At 39.8% G+C, this 20,568-nt stretch overlaps 2 protein-coding genes across 2 annotated transcripts; one reads left to right on the top strand and one right to left on the bottom strand.

Moving 5' to 3' along the window:
* The first annotated feature begins 4,624 nt into the window (after positions 1 to 4,624).
* Positions 4,625 to 13,181, top strand: pptc7a (protein phosphatase targeting COQ7 a). The gene is made up of 6 exons (XM_072681963.1): positions 4,625 to 5,199; positions 6,850 to 7,029; positions 8,109 to 8,307; positions 10,368 to 10,491; positions 10,573 to 10,702; positions 10,816 to 13,181. Exons 1-6 carry the CDS (start codon positions 4,998 to 5,000, stop codon positions 10,872 to 10,874), a joined length of 894 nt encoding a protein of 297 aa, XP_072538064.1. The 5' UTR covers positions 4,625 to 4,997; the 3' UTR covers positions 10,875 to 13,181.
* On the bottom strand, positions 13,118 to 20,510 carry rad9b (RAD9 checkpoint clamp component B). Its single transcript, XM_072681962.1, has 11 exons — positions 20,477 to 20,510; positions 20,235 to 20,305; positions 19,277 to 19,414; positions 18,938 to 19,052; positions 18,563 to 18,662; positions 18,237 to 18,343; positions 17,973 to 18,079; positions 16,747 to 16,811; positions 16,515 to 16,637; positions 13,942 to 14,230; positions 13,118 to 13,723 (listed from the first exon to the last, which is right to left on the bottom strand). Exons 1-11 carry the CDS (start codon positions 20,508 to 20,510, stop codon positions 13,592 to 13,594), a joined length of 1,281 nt encoding a protein of 426 aa, XP_072538063.1. The 3' UTR covers positions 13,118 to 13,591.
* Positions 20,511 to 20,568: the final 58 nt, after the last annotated feature.

The raw sequence follows: 20,568 nt of genomic DNA, 5'->3' as shown, positions 1-20,568 counted from the left end.
TGTTGGAATAATAAAAGGCCCCTATAAATGTTTATGTGCACTGTTGAAAGTATTACGTTCCTTGAGGAACTTTTAGGGGTTCTTCAGTTTGAAACTGTGGAGGAACCTCTCAAGGTGCTTTGAGGAACCTTCGAGGAACCTTTTTCTTCTAAAAGAACTTTTTCTTGAAGGTTCCTCCACAGTTTCGAATGAAAAGAACCTCCAAAAGTTCCTCAAGAAACATTTACTTTCAACAGTGTAGGATTATATTACTTGTCAGGTTTGTCTAGGATGCAATGTAGTGTGGCCACTATTTCCCACGTCTGATGAGTTGGAGTGCACACAAAATAATTGGTGGTGGTACGGTTAAAATACTATCAATGTGACAGTAAGAGGAAGCACAAACTAGCCTTCATCTTCTCAGCACTGCTAGAATGCTGTGACGAGGGAGTGTCAGCTGATGGATGGGAATGGGAAATGACAAAGATTTGGTTAAAATATAAAATGCACATACTATCAAATACCTTTTTATTCTGGACTAATTGTCCTTGTAATGAAACTTGCAGCATGTTAACCATCATAGGCCCTTAAGTATGAATATGTGTGGACACCAGTGGAGCTGGGTCACAAATTGTGATTGACAGACAACTGGGTCAGAGCATCGCCACAATACAAAACATCAGGTCTTGTGGGCTGTTCCCAGTATGCCAAAAGTGGTCCAGGTAGGGACAACCGGTAAACCAGTGACAGGGTAATGAGTATAACCCATAACTGTAAGATATTTACAATATCAATGTCCTAATTATCTATTACTAAGTATATATATATATATATATATATATATATATATATATATATATATATATAAGAACCATCTTAGGCCCTTAAGTATATATATATATATATATATATATATACTTAAGGGCCTAAGATGGTTCTTATATAGTATAGGCAATGTTTCTATATAAAAACCACGAGAACTTAAAGAACATGCTTCTATATGCAACTGTGTTATAGGTTCTACATTAACACAAAAAGGGTTCCACTGTCATAACCTTTTCCAGTGTATAAACCCATTGTTGCTTAGAGTATAGCTAACTGCTAAACAGAATACTGATATATAAATAATGCCGTGTGATTTCTCTGACAGCTGTATGTGGAAAAACAGAGCTACGGTTGAAACCAAGGCTGCAGGGAGAGTTGATTTTTTTAGCAGTATATACACACCGATCAGCCATTACATTAAAACCACTGACAGGTGAAGTGAATACCATTGATTATCTTGTCAAGGACTCTGTCAAGGGGTAGGATATAAATATTATGCAGCAAGTGAACTGTCAGTTCTCGATGGCGATGTGTTAGAAGCAGGAAAAACGGGTGAGCGTAAGAATCAGAGCAACTTTGACAAGAGACAAATTGTGATGGATGGAAGACTGGGTCAGAGCATCTCCAAAACATCAGGTTTTGTGGGGTGTTCCCAGTATGTAGTGGTTAGAGTCTGCCAAACATGGTCCAAGGAAGGACAAACGGTGAACTAGTGACAGGGTCATGGGGACTCATAACCCAAACTGGAAGATATTTACAATAATAATAATGTCCTCATGTCTTTTCTAATGAATGAAAATATTATTATCCACAAAGCTTTTACATATCTTAACTAGGGGTAGCAATAAACGTACAGAGGAGCCCCTGTGAAAGAGAGAATTACCACAGGCCTCCATATAAAATGAGTCCTGTCTGATTATGGCTTAAAACGTGCAGGTCTTCATCATTCCCCCCCCTTTTGCCATGGACAGTTATTTTTCAGAATATTAAAAACAGCTGCCAAAATGAGAAAGGGGTTCTCGTCTGATCCACCATGATTTGACGCATTAAACAGGTCAAACTGTTTAGTTTCAGTCAATAAAGAATAAAGAAAGAAAAGGCTGCTCAATTATGAGTTACTCTTTCTACGTGCGTGAAGGAGAGACAAAAGCTCCTGCAGTCCTGCAGTCCTCATGCGCGTGTGCCAGTGAGGGTGAGGACCACAAGGCTATAGGGTGTCCCATTTCTTCTTCTGCCAATCTAAAGGGTGTCCATGAGCACCCTCTACGCTCCCTCATTAAGCTCTTTGGCGAGGATAAAATCCACATACTGTTACACTCCTATCTTTAACCCTCTCCAGTTATTGAGCCCAAGACCTGTTCTTCTCATGTCTCTGATAATAAGTTACGACCTAGCTGGAACTTTAAGTTTTAACACAGAGCCATGACAAGATGAGGTCACTAAAGATGAATGTTTTATCACTCCAGAAATACTATATAAAATAAACTCCACGTGGAATCACTACAGAATATGCACAGAACAAAGGGAAGTTCTTGGACTGTGCAGGGATCCAGAACTTTTGGAAGTGAAAAAGAGACCCTGCAAAACTCCTTTTTTCACTTTGGCACTTTCTACACTATATGGATAAAAGTATTGGGACGCCAGCTCATACACTGTTTCTTTTAAAATCAAGGGTAATAATAAAAAAATGAGTTTATCCTGCTTTTGTTGGAGTACCTATATCCACTGTCTAGGGAAGGTTTACTACTATGTTGCGGAGCTATGCTGTGAGGATTTGATTGCATTCAGTGACAAAAGTGTTGGTGAGGTCAGGATGTTGGATGATGACCCACCCACTTCATCTCAAATTTTGCCAGCTCACCCCAAATATATTGGATGGAGCACCAACCATCAACACAGTTCCACTGCTCCACAGCTCAACGCTGGGGGCTTTCTACCCATCTAGCCATCAGGCATGGTGCCAATAAAATCTTGGTAATCTAAAATATTGGTAGTACACAGCATTGGGTGCAGCTTAAAGTAGCCAAATGCTTTTTTTAGAAGGGGTGTCCACAAACATTTGGACATGTATTTATAAGCTATAATATATGTTTAGTATGCCTTTTGTACTGTTATTATTATTATTATTATCATTATTATTATATCACCATTTTTTCCTGTTTGTTTCTTCACTTTACTATTTTAGTGATAAATTGTGCTTTGCTTTTGTGACCACCAGATGTCCCCACATGCAAAATGTTTTTGTGCTTCTGTTGGGAGTGAGCTTTACACGTACTCTCAGTTGCAGTTGCATTATATATGTTTTGCATTATAAATCAGGTGTTATTATTATATGTTCAAACTTGAAGGCCATTTTAATGGTTTGTTATATATTAATAAAAAATACTTTCTTTTTAAAACCTAAAACGCTCAGGCATCGCTCTTAACTACTTGTGAGAAAATGGTTACTGTGGAACCACTCAAGGCCTGCTCTGTAGTGAATGGATTTAGCTGTTGCTATTTTTATAGCTGTTGCTATTTTTTATTAATGTTTTATTGTGTTTTACTGTAATTATCAGATGCTGAGAAACTCAAAATGCAGAAAACATTTGTATTACAGATATACAGCGGTGCTTCATCCTAGCACTAAGTAAAGTGGCATCCTCGGTTAAAGCAGCATTATAGAGAATATGTATTGCTTTGCTCCTTGGCTCCCTCTAAAGTGTAATACGCACTTTGAGCCACCCCTAAAAGACCTGTATTAAACAGTAATATTACAAGATTTTACTCTTTCTTTTACTTTTTTTGCGAGTGTTGTCCTGCCTGCTTCGCCAAAGCAAGGCAGGCGGAGTGGGTATGATAGAATTGCTGTTCTCCATACGAGTCAGTGGAGCATCAACATACCTTGAAAATGCTGAAAATGTTACATAATGTTGCTTTAATCATCTACAACACCACAGTAAACAGTCCTCTGGGGGGGGGGGGTGTAAGCTGTCATAGACACACTACTGTTTCCAGCATATTTGAAATGATCAGCATAAAATAAGACTCACATAGTGCGTGAATATGAGCCACGACGAGCCAGCGAGTGCACATAAGGGAATCTTTTAGGAAATGAGGAGAGAATTACCAACACAGCAACATCTTCTGGTACAGAACAAGAATATTAATAATTATTTGATAAATATTTGATGAGAAGTGATTACAGTGTTCTCTCTTCACAAGATTGTTTTATAGAAGTATTGGCATAGCCTGTTTATCCCTAAATAATTTAGAAGCTGGAAAATAATGTCAAATTACTTATTAACCTAAAACCTCACAAGGCGTTGTCATAAACTACTTCTTGTGTGGAAATGGTTAAATGCCTGTATAAAAACAACCCAAGTGATCTATTGCAGGAGAACCTAATGTCATGATGGACTAATTCTGTCTTGCAAAACCGCTCTAAGTGTGGTGAAACAGGACATGAACAAACACTAGTATGACTTCGATTTTATGGCCTGAGATCAAAAAAGTGAGTAAGCAGGCATTATTATTATTATCATCTGACCAGTACATTCAGGTACATTCATTATAATGTGTATTATGCAGAGCAAAGTAAGCAAAGTAGCCAGGCCTAATAGGTATGTATTTATTTTTTTATATATCTTAAACATATAACTGATATTACATGATATTGCATTTATTCCCCATTGCCCACCCTTGACAGACGGGACAGACAGAGCTCGTGAAGGTGGTCTGCTGTGCCGGAGGTCGACTGTAAATGAGTGCAGCCCATCAAAAAAAGTAGTTGCGTAAGAGCCCGTGACGTCACCTCAGTCACAAGACTCGAGTAGTGCTTCTTGTGTGTAGCCAGCGGGCTAACTGCTAGCAGACTGAGCACGGATGACCGGCGGGATGGAGCTCAACCGGAGTGTGTGTTCCGCGATCTTTGGATACGTTTAGGAAATTGAAGACATTGCCGGAGCGAAAGAGTACGAAACGCGTTGACTTTCAACGAGAAGAGGATCATCTGAGGCGCTTCTGCTCTGGAAGTTGGAGAATTGCTCTTGTCTTGTAACCGCTCAGTGCCGCAGTGGCTGCAGCACATCTCGCTTTCCCGATTACAACAGCTATAGCTAGCTAAAAGGTGGGGACTAAAGCCGTGGATCGGTTGTGATCAAGTAGGCTAGCCCCGGAGTAGGTCGGTTCAGGTGGGGGCTGCTGCTCGGGTGATGTTGTCCGTGCTCTCCTACGGCAGACTGGTCGCCCGGGCTGTGATCGGCGGTCTCTCTCAGACGGACAGCCGCGATTACAGCCTGGTGTCGGCGAGCTTTGGGTACGGGAAAGACTTCCGAAAGGGGATTTTGAAGAAAGGCATGTGCTACGGTGACGACGCCTGTTTCATCGCCCGACACAGATCCGCTGATGTGTTAGGTGAGTAGCTAGTACCGCAGCTGCTCGGTTAGAGGTCGCAGTTGGCGAGGTAGGTAGGTAGCTAGCTAGCTACCATAACCAGGCACAGCACGTTTAGCTAGCTAGCGCTCTTGCGTTGGACACGCAGTCCTTCTTAATTAAATCTGCATTGGCTAGCTAGCTAGCTAACTACCACATTCACTAAATGGATCAGCAGCCATCAGCCATTAACCCTGTATCTGTGACCTCCTGGTTTAATGTTTAATATGTTGGCCCTTAGTTAGCCAGTGCTGGCTGGCTAGCTAAGCTAAGCTAATGCGTTCTGTCTTCCCTGTTTTACCACAACGCAGCCGTGTAGTTATAGCTACTAGCTAACGACGTGGACAATCAGTCTGAGTTGTGTTAGCTAGCTGAATGATGTTTGTTTGTTTGTTACTAAAACGTGACTAGAAACGTAACTAACGTTATTCCTTGTAGTCGATTCAGCTAGCTAGCTAATGCTAAACGACCCATAGAGCGCTGCTACCCAACTAGCAGTGTCCCGGCTTGAGGACGAATCGTTCTATTGAACCGGTTCCTTTCAGTAGCTAAATCGAGCTGAATCAAATTTTGTGGCACATATAAATTGTGTCTTTCGCTGCAAGATAAATTCTTATAATAATTAAAAATAATCTGTTTCACCTAATAAACTTTTTTTTTACCCTGTCATTTAAAATGTAAACATTTAAAAATTAATTGAATAATTTGAGTGTTTTTCTGTTTGTGGTGGAGGTCGATTATTTACACACTTTTTTTGAACTGCAGCATGAAAAAAGCACAAGTAGTTGAGCAGCTAGCTAACTGAAGCAGGTCAGTGAGGTGACACAAATGTCAGCATGTTGTTTGGCCTAGTACGGCAAAGTGCTCGGCCGACCTGAAAGAACCTACTTGGCTAGAACTTGAATTCTTCTTATACAAAGCACTTTGATCCAAACAGCTCAACTTCATGTACTAAAGTGCATAAAGGAACGCTGCAATTTAATTCCCTATAAGAAAAAGTGCCTCAGTTTCAGTCTCAGTGTATCAAACTGGATTACTGTCAAAAGAACATCGACACTGTTTAACAGTTTAAAAGGATGCAAATCCACGTTTCTGCTTTTTCCTTTTCCGGCTGTTTCACTGGCTTTGATTTTGGTCCATCCTGGCACACGGCCTAGTTGTTTTAGGCCAAGTCCAAGAGATGCTGTCAAGCTCGTGAGAAGACGCAGGCTCAATATACAAAGGGACTTGCCTTGTATGGTCACACTAGAGCCTCTGCATTATCTCGGTCGAGCACCGGTTTGGAGGGCCGACTCCGTATGAAAATTCCCTCTTGTTTGTGAACCAATTTAAATAATTGACAAGACATTTTTAGGCTGTGGCAAAGGCGTTCGGATTTTCAGCAGTTAATTGTGACCATAAGAATACCGGCTTCTTGCTTGACAGATGTCCTAGAATTCCTACAAAGTGTCCTTGTCCTGTATTCTTTATCTTTCCAAAGCCTGTTTCCTGCATTTGTGCCAACAGTGTTGTTTCATCTGCTGTGAAGGGCACGACCGCTTGACGTCACACTTGCTGCTGTTCTTGGACGCCATCAGAAGCCTCCGTCAGACACTGAACGTTATGTTTTTTACTCCTTTTCTTCTCCCGTAGGTGTGGCTGATGGTGTAGGTGGTTGGCGTGATTATGGAGTAGACCCCTCGCAGTTCTCGGCAACCCTAATGAGGACTTGTGAGAGGCTGGTGAAAGAGGGACGTTTTGTACCCAGTAACCCAGTGGGGATCCTTACCACCAGCTACTATGAGCTCCTTCAAAACAAAGTACCTCTCCTAGGTGAGTGTTTGTTTGGGACGTTGCGTAGATGAGGCCAGATTAAGTTGAAATCTCATCAGTACTGTTTTTCTGATGAGATGTTGAATAACTGAACCGTGCGGACCATAAAGAACCGAGTGTCTTATTCAAAAAGAATTTTAAAGCGACACTGCCCACTCACATCACTTGCTATTTGACCGTAGAGTCAGAGCAGGCTTTAGACAGCAGGTCTTCATTACTGTTCGAGTCAGAGAATGGCTTTCCACAGTCGTGACTATAAACGTAACTAATGTTACTCCTTTTAGTCGGTACAGCATCTAACGAGAAACGCAAAAATGCAGCTAGCTAGCTAATGCTGAATGATCCATAGACCGGGGCTACCCAACTAGCAGTGTCTCGGCTTGTGGATAGATTGTTCGGGTGAACCGGTGCTTTTTAGTAGTAAATCGGTCCGATTTCATTTGAAGTCAAAGTGAATTGAATATGTTGTGGCACATATACAATGTTATTGTCTTTGTTATGAGTTAAAGGCTTCTAATAATAAAAAAATCTCACATTTTCAACTCATGAAGCGCAACATTTTTTTTTAACCCCATCATTTAAAATATAAAAAACAAAAAAAAATAATTGAATCATTTTAAAGTGTTTTTCTGTGTGTGGTAGAGGTCAATTATTCATCCACAATCCTGAGTCTAAGAGTGAAGTTCTTGTCAAAGGAGATAGCATGCAGATATTTCTTTGCCAACATCTGCGTGCACCAACATGTGGGATAAAACTAACAAATCTGCCGTGTAACTAGGGAATGAAGACTGCATTCCAGGTCGATGCTCAAGAGGAAAGGCTTCACATAGGCTTTGTTTTTGCATGGTGTTTGTTTTGGATAGTCAGTGACCGGGGATATATAAAAACACTGTAATTGTATTACCAACATGAGTCATCTTATGATCCCATGGTTCTGTTCATGCTGAGGGAGGTTTGTGGGTAAGATGAGTCCTGGGCAGTGGGGTGTAGCCATGGAGCACAACTTGCTTTGATTCACGTTGTGGTCAGTTTCATTATATTCCTGCACAGTATTCATAATAATAACTTTGTCTCTGCAGGAAGCAGCACAGCTTGTATAGTGGTGCTGGACAGGCAAAGCCATCGGCTTCACACGGCAAACTTGGGTGATTCAGGCTTCCTGGTTGTTCGGGGAGGGGAAGTAGTCCACAGGTCTGACGAGCAACAGCATTATTTCAATACGCCCTTCCAGCTTTCAATTGCTCCCCCAGAGGCCGAGGGCTCTGTCCTTAGTGACAGGTAAGGCATCGTTCAGTTCCTCTCTCCTTTCACTCTGGTAATGCAGCAGGCACAGCATTTCCTGCTGAGAGATGGCTTGAATAAGACATAATCCTTGCTGGTAGAATAAGGGCTTGATTAACTGCTCATGCTGAGAGTTTGGTTATTAACTTCACTGGATTACTGTCCCCCACTGGTGGGAAATGATTCACTGTGGAAATGCTGAATGCTAAACAATACTGTTGCAAAGGCTTAAAATGTACCGTGGGCCTGTTTTTTCTTTTTCCTCTTTGGTGCTGGCATATGATTTGTGAAGTCAATGTTTTGCATGTGAAAGGAATTCTGACAGTTGGTGAGGGGGAACTTTATCTTGCTCTCAAGGAACACCTTGACTTGTGACAGCAATTCCACAGAGTACAAGAGTAACACTATGTCCATGTGCTGTTGAGCTACGTTCCAGTAGTGTGCCAGGGGCCCATGCTCTGTCTGGTCACCAAGGGAATTTTAACGGATGGGGAGGGAGCCAGTGTGTGCTGGATAGCTGCCATGGGCCATGTTCGTCCAAAGTCTAATCACGCTCAGGGGCGGACTAGAGGCCTTCTCCATATCAACCAATCCGGTTTCTCTACTTTTTTAGCCGAGTAACTTTTAACGAGTAATCATTTTGAGCCTCTCACGTGTTCTCGTGTTTTAGCCGTCTGCACTTGCACGCTAATCTCCTAAAATACACAGCTCTTAGGCAAGCTTTTACTCCGATCCCAATATCAAAAGACTCACTAAGAGGACTGAACGTCTAAAATTGATTCAAACGTTTAAAACTTAAAAAAAGGTCTTATGCTGTAACATGAGCTCAGCTTAGCTGCATAATTAATATGGAGAACCTTACCAGGTTTTTGACATTGCAGCCTAGGCCAATCTTTAGATGATCTGCCTTTGCCCTTAGAAAGGTCAGAATCAGAAGGTGAGCCAGTTTAAAGAATGATTTGTAGCCAGATGTTCTGTGATCTATAATACTTTAATCTGCTCCATTTCTGTTTATTTTTACAAATCAGGAACAGTACGATTCTAAAAATGAAAAGCATGGACAGCGGCTTGGATAAGCTGAGCAGAGAGTTTTCAGAGTTAATGACCTTCCAAGAAATAAACTTGACACTTCAGCACAGGTCTTAATGTGTACTCAAGCAGTATAATGTGTTACAACCAACAAACTTTATATGTAACTTGTATTAAATAAACAGGTCTTTGAGTATTTCTTAGGAAGGTCAAAATGACAAGCTGATCTGACTGAATTCCTTAGCATGTTTGAGGAGTGTTGAAAGCACGAACTAGTGGATTTATTCATGTCCATAACAGATTGTTAGATGCTCAAGGGATGCTTCAGTACAAACACGTAAAACTAAAGAGCTGCTGTTTAAGTTACATTCTGTTGAATTGTTGGTCAGCTTTAATTTTGTTCTATGCACAGTTGTTGACAGTTGTTCTATGCACACTCAAATAGCAGGGCTTTGATTCTGAATTCTCTTGTAGATTTTAGGGGGGTTGTTAAAGGTCTAGAGCAGTATACACACTGTACTACTTAAAAACTTGTATATGAACTACAAAAATAGGAGATGTCTTAAAAGTGACTTAATTTTAACACATGGACCCGGTTTCCCGGCAAAGGATGAAGACTCGTCCCAGACTATACATCATTCTCAATGGGGATTTTTAATAAAATGGAAAGTGTAGTCAACGACTAGGCTTAATCCCTGTTTGGGAAACCTACCCTTAGTGAGTGTGCTTAGAGAAAATGCATGTTCTGTAAGTAAATGTGTTATCGGTTGTTATTGATTCATATTTAAACACACATGTTCTTTCGTCTTTTTAAAGCTCTTACAGGATAGAATTATCTGTTGAATGGAAACCCTTGAACACACTCTAAAATCAAATGGAATCTTGACCAATCGTACCAAACCTGATAACATGTATATTGAGCTAGTATGCATTGTTTAGACTAAGTGCATGGATGCTTTTATATTTAAGAGTTCTGTTTTTTCAAGGATGCAATCCAGTAAAAATCATATGTCCGACTTCTCTTGTAGTCCCGAAGCTGCCGACAGCTCATCCTTTGATGTTCAGCTAGGAGACATCATCCTCACAGCCACTGATGGGCTCTTTGACAACATGCCAGACTACATGATCTTGCAGGAACTCAAAAAGCTCAAGGTACTTTCCTGACCTATTGATGATCACAGTAACTGAAGTTTCTGAGCGGAGTGCTAATATTATGATGTACTCTGTTTTTAGTACACAAACTATGAGAGCATCCAGCAGACAGCCAAGAGTATTGCTGAGCAGGCCCATGTTTTGGCGTATGACCCCAATTACATGTCCCCTTTTGCGCAATTTGCCAATGACAATGGACTGAATGTAAGAGGTGAGCAGTCTTCAAATATGGTTGTTTGTTTGTTTGTTTTTTTGTTAAGTCTCTAGTTGTTCAGACAAAGCTTCTAACAAAGCCTTCTTTCTCAATTTCTGTTAATTCCTCAGGAGGAAAGCCAGATGACATCACAGTTCTGCTGTCAATTGTAGCGGAGTACACAGATTGATGCTTGTTCTGACTGCTCCTTTTGTCGTCTTCCTGTTGTTCACTGGAGTGGTCATTGCTTCCTGCTGGCAGGACGAGGGCTAATGATGTTTTCAGTTCTTTGGCAAGGATCTGACCCTCAGCCTCTTCCATGGGTTTTGGCATATCTTTCTCACTCTCATTTTCAGTTATGACCTGTCCCATATTCTTATGGCTAAAGAGGAGACAATGGTCCACTTTCTACATCTTGATATGAACCAACTAAAAGGAGTTAGAATTGCATTTCTCTGTGCTATTAGTAACTCTAAGCCGTTCTGGGACTAATGAGCTTTTGCAGGTGCCAGTTCACAGTGCTCTCAATTTGAGTAGTGAACTATTAACATGTATTAAGTTTCTGGGAAAAGGTTATCTAGAAATGAGATGTTAAAGATTAAGGGGTCTGAGAGAATGATGAGAGAAGCTCAGGATGATGACAGATCAATACGTGAACATAAGGGCTGCACCATCAAAGAGCTCTCCAAAAGGTACTCCTAAGCAGGGAAATGCAACCTAGGATTAACCAGTTAAAAGATTCTCACATTAGGTGTGACTGTTTGTAATAGAACTGGCATCATCATGCATGCCAGTGCTAGACTATCTGACTCTGGGTAGCCTAGAAAAGAGATGGGGCTAAACGTGTTTTCTGTTCCAAGAGCAAAGCCAGGGGAGATCAACGGTCAATTTTGCTTATTGTTTGTTTGTATAGCCTCATCTACATCTTCAGTCCAAATCTAATCAGCTCTTTGTAAATGAGCCTCTAATGGACATTAGCTATTATCTGAGCCTGTTGAGTTTAAAAGGAAGTCTCCTGTGAAGCCAGTTTGGCTAAGGCCTTGTTGACACAGATCTGGATATTTTTAAAACGTACTCTACATGCCCAAATGTTTGTGGACACTTTCTAATGAATGCATTCAGCCACCCAGCATTGAGCTGTGCAGCAGTGAAACTGTGTTTTCTGGAATGATGGAAAAACCGTCCTATACCTTTTGAGGTGGGGTGGTGATTATCCAACATCTTGACCTCACTAACACTCTTCTCACTAAATGCTATCAAGTCGTTACAGCAGTGCTCTAAAATCTGGTAGAAAGCCTTCCCTGCACAGTAGAGACTGAGACAATGAATGAGCAGGTGACCCAATATGTTTTTTTCTTGTTTTGGTCTTCCGTTCACACAGTAAACACATGGTTGTTGCCGACTTAACGACTGGGTTTACCCATTCATTACACATTTACACATGGCCTGCATTCACATAAATAAATAATAATAATAACAAAAAATAATCAACAAAATAAAAAAAACCCTACAAACTCCACTTCTCCTACTGATCAGAAGTGAGTGAAGGATTCAGATTTTGGGCATCACACTTGCTTCTTAAGAAATTTAGCATTACAGTTATAAAGTGATTTCTGGAAACGCTGCTGTAGACATAGGAGATAATAAAACCCCTTTAAAAAAAAAAAAATAGCTGGAGATGTGTGGACAGGGCCTAAATTAAAAACTGACTGCACACACAATTCAGGCTTGGCTAATTAACCACCAAATGAAGCTTTCAGTAAAGTTTAATGCCTTACTTAATGTAAATTGCTTAAAACAGCCTTTCTGGATACATGTTTTTTTGGGGGGGGGAGTGGGGTTGGCAAAAGGTTGGAATATGACCTGCCTTGGCTTTGTAACAACATATGCATAACACCACATTTCAGGGTCCAGGGCAAAGTGGTGTAGTTACTTTGCAAAGGGAGACAACTGAATTTTTTTTTTTCTCTTTAATCATAAATATTTTAAATATTTATTGTATCAGACCAGTGTTACTACCCCAATCACCCAATGTGAGATGTTAGAACTATGACAATGCAAGAGACTGCAAAGGTTTTATGTAAAGAAGGAAAGGACTCATTTTAATGAATACTATGTCAACCACTTTGGAGGTTATTATGCTATTCTGTAAGGTGCGCGTGTGTGTTTTGCACAAATGTGCATTTGTACGTAAGCTATGTATAAGGTGTACATACAAACTTGCTGTATATTTATGTATGGTGTATGCATTTGGCAAATGTAGGCTATTACACATCAGACATTGTATATGAAAGTAACCTATATTTGATACGTGTGTGGGTTCTGTGTTCAAAACGTTTGTTGTTTTCTTGCTCTGCTTTTTTTAAACTTAATTTGAATTATTCCTTGAGGTGTATACTGTTAACGCACAAGGCTAATGCTAGCATCTGTGAATGCTTAAAGTGGATAAGTGATGATCTTATCACATGGTATGATCTAATAAAGGTTTATTTTTTTATGTTGTGGTCTGGATTTGCCAGAGATTAAGGACATAGGATGTTATTGACTGTAGTACAGAGGGACATAGTAATCAAAACAGTTTCAGTAACACAAGCTGTTTAGAACAAAACATGCATCCTACGTTGGATTCATATGGAATGTTTCCTTAACTTCTTTAACGAGACCCAGAGAACCTGGTTTTAGATACATGTTCCACTGTCTTTTGACTATGTGTGGAAAGAATAGAACACTTCAGTTTTGCCTGCCTGGTCACTTATAAAGATAATACATACATAACACTGAAATTGAGGTCTTACAGATTAAAAGAATTTTTAAAAAGGCATAGTAATTGTAACACGTTATGTGCACCATAGTGTCTCTATACTGCATGGATTGTTTTATTGTGTCCTTTAAGATTTGTTACCTGAATTACTCTTCAACCCTGCTACTATCCTCTCTAGCATCATCCTCAGTGTCGCTGGCACACACCAGACTGGGCAGTTCCAATTGCTTGCCTTTTACCTGGTCACTTGATACAGCCCCAAAAAGCAGAGAACGGATCTGGTATAAAACAATATAAGAGAGAAAGTGATCTTATCTAAGATCTTGTGTATATCATAAGATCTAAGAGTCAAAATCAAATAACAGAATCAACTGTTCATGTTATCTAACATACCTAAAATGACATTTTATGTAAGAATCAAATAAGGCAATGAATGCCACCATTATGTTAATACTTAGAATAGAATCTCTTCAGGCATAACCCACAAATTTCTAACCTTAAACGGGGCTGGCGTTACTGAAGTGGTCAAGGCCGATTCAGAGCCAACAGGACCCAGAAAAGATATGGGTCTTGAAAGGCCCAATCCTTCTCCTTGGAGTTGCAGGAGTTTCCTCATGTGGAGGGCTGGGCTAAAGACTGGACTTCCCTGACTGGAGGCCACCTGCTCCTCTGTAGGGGAGGCTGGAAGCTGGGGTGCCACACCAGCAGCCTCGGCCTCTAAAGGACCCTCATGCAAGGAGATGTCTGCTATAGAAGTGTTTGCTGGGCAGACCTCACTTAAGTTCCTAAAAAAAAGAGAGATGACAGCAGCATTTAATATCTCATTCAGTTTCTCAACACAAAAACAATATTTAAATACTAATATATATATATATATATATATATATATATATATATATATATATATATATATATATATATATATTAGTATTGGAAGGACACAAAACCAGATGCCAGGCTACTTCATCAGCCATGTGACTGCTGAAAGAACTGCAGCAATTGCACGCACATGTGAGAGAACAGAGCAAGAGTAGGCCTGCAAAGGAAGCGTGCGGGAATGGCAAATGGATGGTGAATGCAATTTCCCTCCAGGGAAAACTGTGCTATGTTAGGATTTGGCCCAGTCTCAGCTCTGACAGTTAAAGACCTCCTCTCTTCTGCATGTGCTTAGCAGCATATAATAGGTCAACAGCTGTGTAGCACTAAACACTGTCTACTGTCTCTTTCACTTTACGTCTGTCCAACATCTGAATTATGCGAGCACAAAAAAACTTTAATTATCAACTCAATTATTCTGGCAAATGTAGTACAAGGGTAAGGTGCAAGACATTTAGTAGCCTATTCTTGTGGAGTTGAGTTACATAAACACTTACAAAATTATTACTGTGGATTAGAAATTATGGATATGAGACAGTTTTTGGCTTCAATTTGAGGGTATTTACATATGAATTGGATGAACGATGTGGAAAGTATAACCTCTTTCATATATAGCCCTCATTTAAGAGCTGAAAAGTAATTGGACAAACTAACAATGATGAAGCCTGAAACCCACAGATGCTGGGATCCTGGACAGCAATGCTCTGCCCGGCCTAATTATTAATCGCAAGCAAGAAATAAATTTACAATTTAATTTAGGATTATGTTAGTGTTTTTTTTTTTTTTATTGGTATACAGCCTTTTTAGAAATTTAGCAGTAGTTTACATATATTCAGCTGTCAAATGGGTGTAAATACTTTGCTTCTTATTTAATGATACAGCTTAAATAACAATACCTTTGTAAATGTAATCATATTTCTGAACTTGACTACAAGTTTCTAAAGGAGTACAAAACACTGAACTAACATTTACAGAACACTGTGATTTAGAATTACAGTTTTCTCAGCATGATGACACTGTCTGCACAGCTGGGTTCACATGCCCCAGTAACAAACTGGACAAGACACAGGAAACTAGCTAAGGCTTGGTCTGGTTTTGCTGACCAAAAATCCACAACATTTGTTAATATACATATATTATTATTTGTTAATATATAATATTTGTTAATATACATTTGTCAATATATAAATTAAGTTTAACAGCTTATGTATTGTTTGCTGTTTTATATCAAATGATTCTAGTTAATTAAAGACAGTGTGTCTAATCTATATCTGCGCTCACATGTTGGAGAACTATTCAGCATCTCTCACAGATTAGACTCAATGGTGTATTTTTCATATAAAGGTGGTAACTGTTTAAGGAACAATAAATGTGGGCTTTAAAACATATCTTGTTTCTGTGGTCAGCTTGTATGTGTTACAATTGCAAATTAGGATTCGGCCCTGCCCGACTCATTTTAAGCACTTTTAATTTATACTGGAATTATAGTGATATAATGTATGTTGTATACAATATGTAAGGTTATATTAAAGAGTATTGTATTGTGCGGTAACCATATTCATTGACAATTTGCCTGTAAATCCTATCTGTCAAATTCATTTCAACGAAAGCTATACACTACCAAAGACCTTGCGTCAAAAGTGGATGTGTGCCTTTTAAAGCCTGTGCAACAGGTCAGCGATGACGTGGGACCTGCTTGCGGGTGACCCAGATGTGAGTGAACTGGCTGGCACACTAATACACAGTACACCGCATGGAAAGCTTCAGTGACATCACTATCCCAGCTGGACAGGTCACAGGGGGTGATGCAGCTTAGAAACGGCATCAGCCTGTATGGCCCTGTATCTACTTCAGTCTACGTAGCAGGAAAAAAGGAAGGCTACTACAACTCCGCCACTCAACTAAGAGCTTAGTGGTCACTGCTGTTGAATAGGGGAAAGAAAGACATATTGGTAGAGGAAAGATATTTGTAGGGAAAGATATTTGTATTATCCAGTGCAATGCCTGTGAACTAGAATCAGCCTTCAAAGATGTATGCCCACATGAACCCTATACAGCTACTTTGTGGAAAATTCAGTCAGTCAGTAGTTTGGTTCCATAAACAAATGATCACATGTACTCAAGTTTATCATTCTTTATCATTCACATTGGCTTTAGGTATATTTGTCATTTGAAGCGAATGACACCAGTCACCTGGGTGCTGGAGCTTTCTGGGGAATAGACACCTGCGAAGGATTCTCACTGGCTGGACTCACTAGAGTGGCCAATACCACAACAGCTTCTAGCACCATACCCTCCACACTGAAAGAAACAGGCCTAAGAAAAAACAGGCAGCATATCACCAAAAGTGCATCAAACGGGGTTAACACTTGACACTACAAAAGTAACATGATTCCATATTTTTAGTCTTGACAGGTACACTTACTTTCCAGATGCACCAAAATGGACAGACACTGGAAGGCCATGGGACTCAGCAAATGACAGCAAGCCCTAAAAATAACTGCACATCTTTTAATTACCTGTGTGTTGACACCAAACAGCTTTACATTCACCATAAAATGTCAAACATGGACACTATGTAACCATTAAGGACACGCTGACCTCCTCTCTTTGGGCAACATGAGTGGGTACTTCCAAACAGAAGGGTAGCCATGAGTGTCATGGACACAGAGTGCTATCCAACTCTGTAACTCACTGTGACAGGTTAGAGGCCTGCCAATGCAGCAGCCATCTGTCCTACTGCTTCAGTCACTGACACAAGCACAGCAGAAAAAGTGCTCAGAACAGCCAACCCAAACATGTGTAATGAATGTTAACACTGAAGGGGGATCCCACACCCCCTTTGAGCTTCTGAAATTAGGGTCAAGGGTTGTTAGAGTCAGCGCAGAACAACCTCTAGCTTATAATTAACCTAAGATGTATTTAAGTTATATAATACATGTGATCACAAGTGCTGGGTGGTACTGCAAAAACAACATGACAACATGGTATTAAGGTATTTTATGATATTTTAAATTGAGCTTGCATTACTAAAGCCTGTGTTTTGTGATGGTCCTTATTTAAATGCATAGTTTACCACATTACTGTATTCTGTGCTTGTGAAGGAAATACTTCCTTTCTTACTTGTTTTTACTTTATCATATTTCTTACTTGTACTTGCACACATACAAACTGTCAATACAACCAGAATCAGGCCTACATACAAAAATGGCTGTGTTTAAAACACCACTGTGAGTTCACGAGTTCAATTTCTCATGGGTTGAGTTCGAGGGAACATGATAGGCACACTGGCTACAGAACATCTGGGTACTGAGACAGAAATAAGCCACCGTAAAAATTAATCTGGCTTCACTAATAGAGCCCCACACCTCTCCTACAACATAAGCCCATAGCCAAACCTAACCATGAGTAATGAAATAACGAAATCAGAACATTCAGAATAGACACAACCCACATACACATCCATTACAACCATTTCCACAAAATACAGATTAATAGGAAGTCAGGGAAGCTATTTTTTTTTTACACTTCTCACCTTTCATTTCATTTCATGCAGTACTCATGAATTATTCTGAAGCTGTTATGGTAAGGTAACAATACTGCATAATGACCTATGATTAAAAAACAAGATCTCCTGGTTAAGGTTCTCACCCTCAGTTCTTTGAGACAGAAAGTTACATCTGAGTCCATCCCGACCTGGAAGTAATCAAACTCATCAGGATGCAGAGACATCTCTGAGTTCATGCTTCTGATGAGTTCTGTAAGAAAACCAACAAAGAACCAACTAGACAAAAAATATTAGTTGACTTAATTTTGAAGCAATCGATAAGAAATAAATATTATTCATCTTACTGCAGTCTTTTTTTGTGTCCAGAATTAACCACCAAAAAGCCTACCCCACTCTAAACTACTCACCATTCTCCTCTTCATAGAAGCTCCTTATTGTAAATCTTAAGGGTGATACAGAAAGTGTGATTTCCTCTTGTGAAGATGGGAAGTGCATCACAATGTCACCAAGAAGTCTGTGAAAATAAAACAAAATCTTGCATTAAGGTATCACAGTTCAACTTCTATCTCAATATCCAATCCCGGTTATCCAGAAGCAAAATCAAACTTATGTTTGAATGTATCGAAACATATTGATAATAAATCAGTCAGTATGTGAAAATGACAAAAGTGGATAAATTTACAGTGAAATTCAGTATAAATGATGAATGTTAGAGTGAGAAGAACAGGCTTACTTTGGTTGTGCCTTAAGGATGTTGGGACAGAGGTGAGTTGGAAAAACTGCTTGCAAAGCCTCACACTCTTGGTACCCCAAATTATGTGTCTTTGTTATTCCTGGCATTTATAATACAAGGTATGAAAATGATTAAAACCCTCTAAAACATACATTTAAGTATATATTTGTCATGTATATGCTATCATTTACACAATTCACAATTTATACTACCATTTGCATTACCATGCCTTATGAGATTTAACATTTCACAAACATGATGCTGGTAGGGCAAGATAGCATGCAACTCTATGCTGCCCCCTAGTGTATTGAGTTTTTGTATACAGCTCAATTTCAGGAGAATACTGAATACTTGCTTTACGTGAAGCCAACTTACCATGTCTGCAGTTAAACTGAAATCTCACTCTGTTGTCGGAGGGGTTGATAGATATCTCGCATTTGTACACATTGCGGTCTATTGTGGCAACACTGCGGAAGAGGGGCAGCACCGACTAAACAGTAGAAATACATATCATCAACAATTTGCCAAGAACACTTGTTAGTGCAAATGTACTGATTGCTTTTATTAAAGCTAAACATTAAAATACACCCAACTAGCATATTATAAGAGTTGATTTAAAGGTTTATTAAGTGGGAGTCAGCTTCGAAATCGAATATTTTGCAAACTACAATACGCACTACTGGAATTACACACATTCTTGCACACTTTTGATACCTTCAGGGACACTTTGCACTTGACAGCTGTACTATCTTGTAGTTGGTCTGGGTTTGCATTGTAGTGCTGAAAGAACAGGGGAGAGAAGAGGAAGCAGGCATATGCAGAGTGCGCTGTGTTCACCGACCTAACAGCCAACTGTGGAGCAGAAAAAGGAGGACACATTTTGTGTTGGGCTATAAAACAATCTATGGATGTTCTACACAAGACATCGTACTGAACATATACTTATTGAACTGCTTATTGTGAACTGCTTAAGTGGTGGAACGACCTTCCCCTGGGTGTCCGAACAGCAGAGTCGCTCGCTGTCTTCAAACACAGACTGAAGACCCACCTCTTCCAAGAATACTTGGGTGAATAGCAGAGTGGTCACCTTATTGCCTTGTGTTTAGTAGTGTCTAAACTTAGAGGTGTCTTTGAATTTTTTGCCTAGTCAAACTAGCTAAGGCTACTCTTGAGTAAATAGCAAAGCACTTTTGTAAGTCGCTCTGGATAAGAGCGTCTGCTAAATGACTTAAATATAAATGCTTATTATAAACACCCAACGTTTAAACTATTGTCCATCTGCTGCCCCACCAAATCTGTTTTAGCCAAGCCAGCCTCTTGATCATAGACTCTTACGTCCAGTCCTGGAGTTACAGAATTACTGCTGTAGCTCTTCATCGGTGGCCTCAGAACTACACATGGTCACACAAGTTGTGCTCGACAACAGAAAAGCCACAGCGTGAAACTATAGTGAAAATATAGTGTAACAAAAAAAAAAAAGGGGGGGGGGGTGTGAAGCCCATTAAGCAGACAAGGAGCCCTTGGTGTTTTCCTTTTTTGACCACCTAATGAACCTAAAGAATAGCTGGAGGCTGGATAGGAAAATTATTAGACAAGCAGTGTTTATTATTATCAGCGTTTAATTAAGAATGTGTATTTAATGACCAAAGATGTGAAGCTGTTAGCTTGTTACCCCTTTCTGCAGTGGATCCAACCAAATTTCTTCACCAATCCGTGACAGAGCATGAACTGCCCTTCCAAACACTGGAAAAGAGAGAAATCCAGATAGCAAGCTACGGTAGCTAAGTTAGCTGGCTAGCACTAGCTATCTTTTAAACTAATATTAATGTTTCAGTCACCTTTTAGCTAGCTACCTTAGCTAAATCCAAACTTCATGTATGCCTGACAACTAAACATTATATACATTGTAGCTACCTTTAACACCGTGGCCTTCAATTATGCACCTCATTTTCACATGAATTGGTTGTCAGTCAGTCACAAGATCTAGAGCTAGCTAGATAGCGTAG

This window comes from Salminus brasiliensis, chromosome 6 (assembly GCF_030463535.1).
Source record: "Salminus brasiliensis chromosome 6, fSalBra1.hap2, whole genome shotgun sequence".
NCBI classification, from domain to species: domain Eukaryota; kingdom Metazoa; phylum Chordata; class Actinopteri; order Characiformes; family Bryconidae; genus Salminus; species Salminus brasiliensis.
Note: the sequence above shows the minus strand (reverse complement) of the source record. Positions and strands in the feature narration are given on the sequence as shown.

Excerpts from the sequence above, each read along its gene's own strand:
- pptc7a (XM_072681963.1), top strand. The coding sequence starts at position 4,998 with ATGTTGTCCGTGCTCTCCTACGGCAGACTGGTCGCCCGGGCTGTGATC. Across the intron at positions 7,030-8,108 it reads AAACAAAGTACCTCTCCTAG|GAAGCAGCACAGCTTGTATA; the intron begins GTGAGTGTTTGT and ends TTGTCTCTGCAG. Across the intron at positions 10,703-10,815 it reads CAATGGACTGAATGTAAGAG|GAGGAAAGCCAGATGACATC; the intron begins GTGAGCAGTCTT and ends TTAATTCCTCAG.
- rad9b (XM_072681962.1), bottom strand. The coding sequence starts at position 20,510 with ATGAGGTGCATAATTGAAGGCCACGGTGTTAAAG. Across the intron at positions 20,306-20,476 it reads TGAAGGCCACGGTGTTAAAG|TGTTTGGAAGGGCAGTTCAT; the intron begins GTAGCTACAATG and ends TCTCTTTTCCAG. Across the intron at positions 18,344-18,562 it reads ATCCTTAAGGCACAACCAAA|ACTTCTTGGTGACATTGTGA; the intron begins GTAAGCCTGTTC and ends TTATTTTCACAG.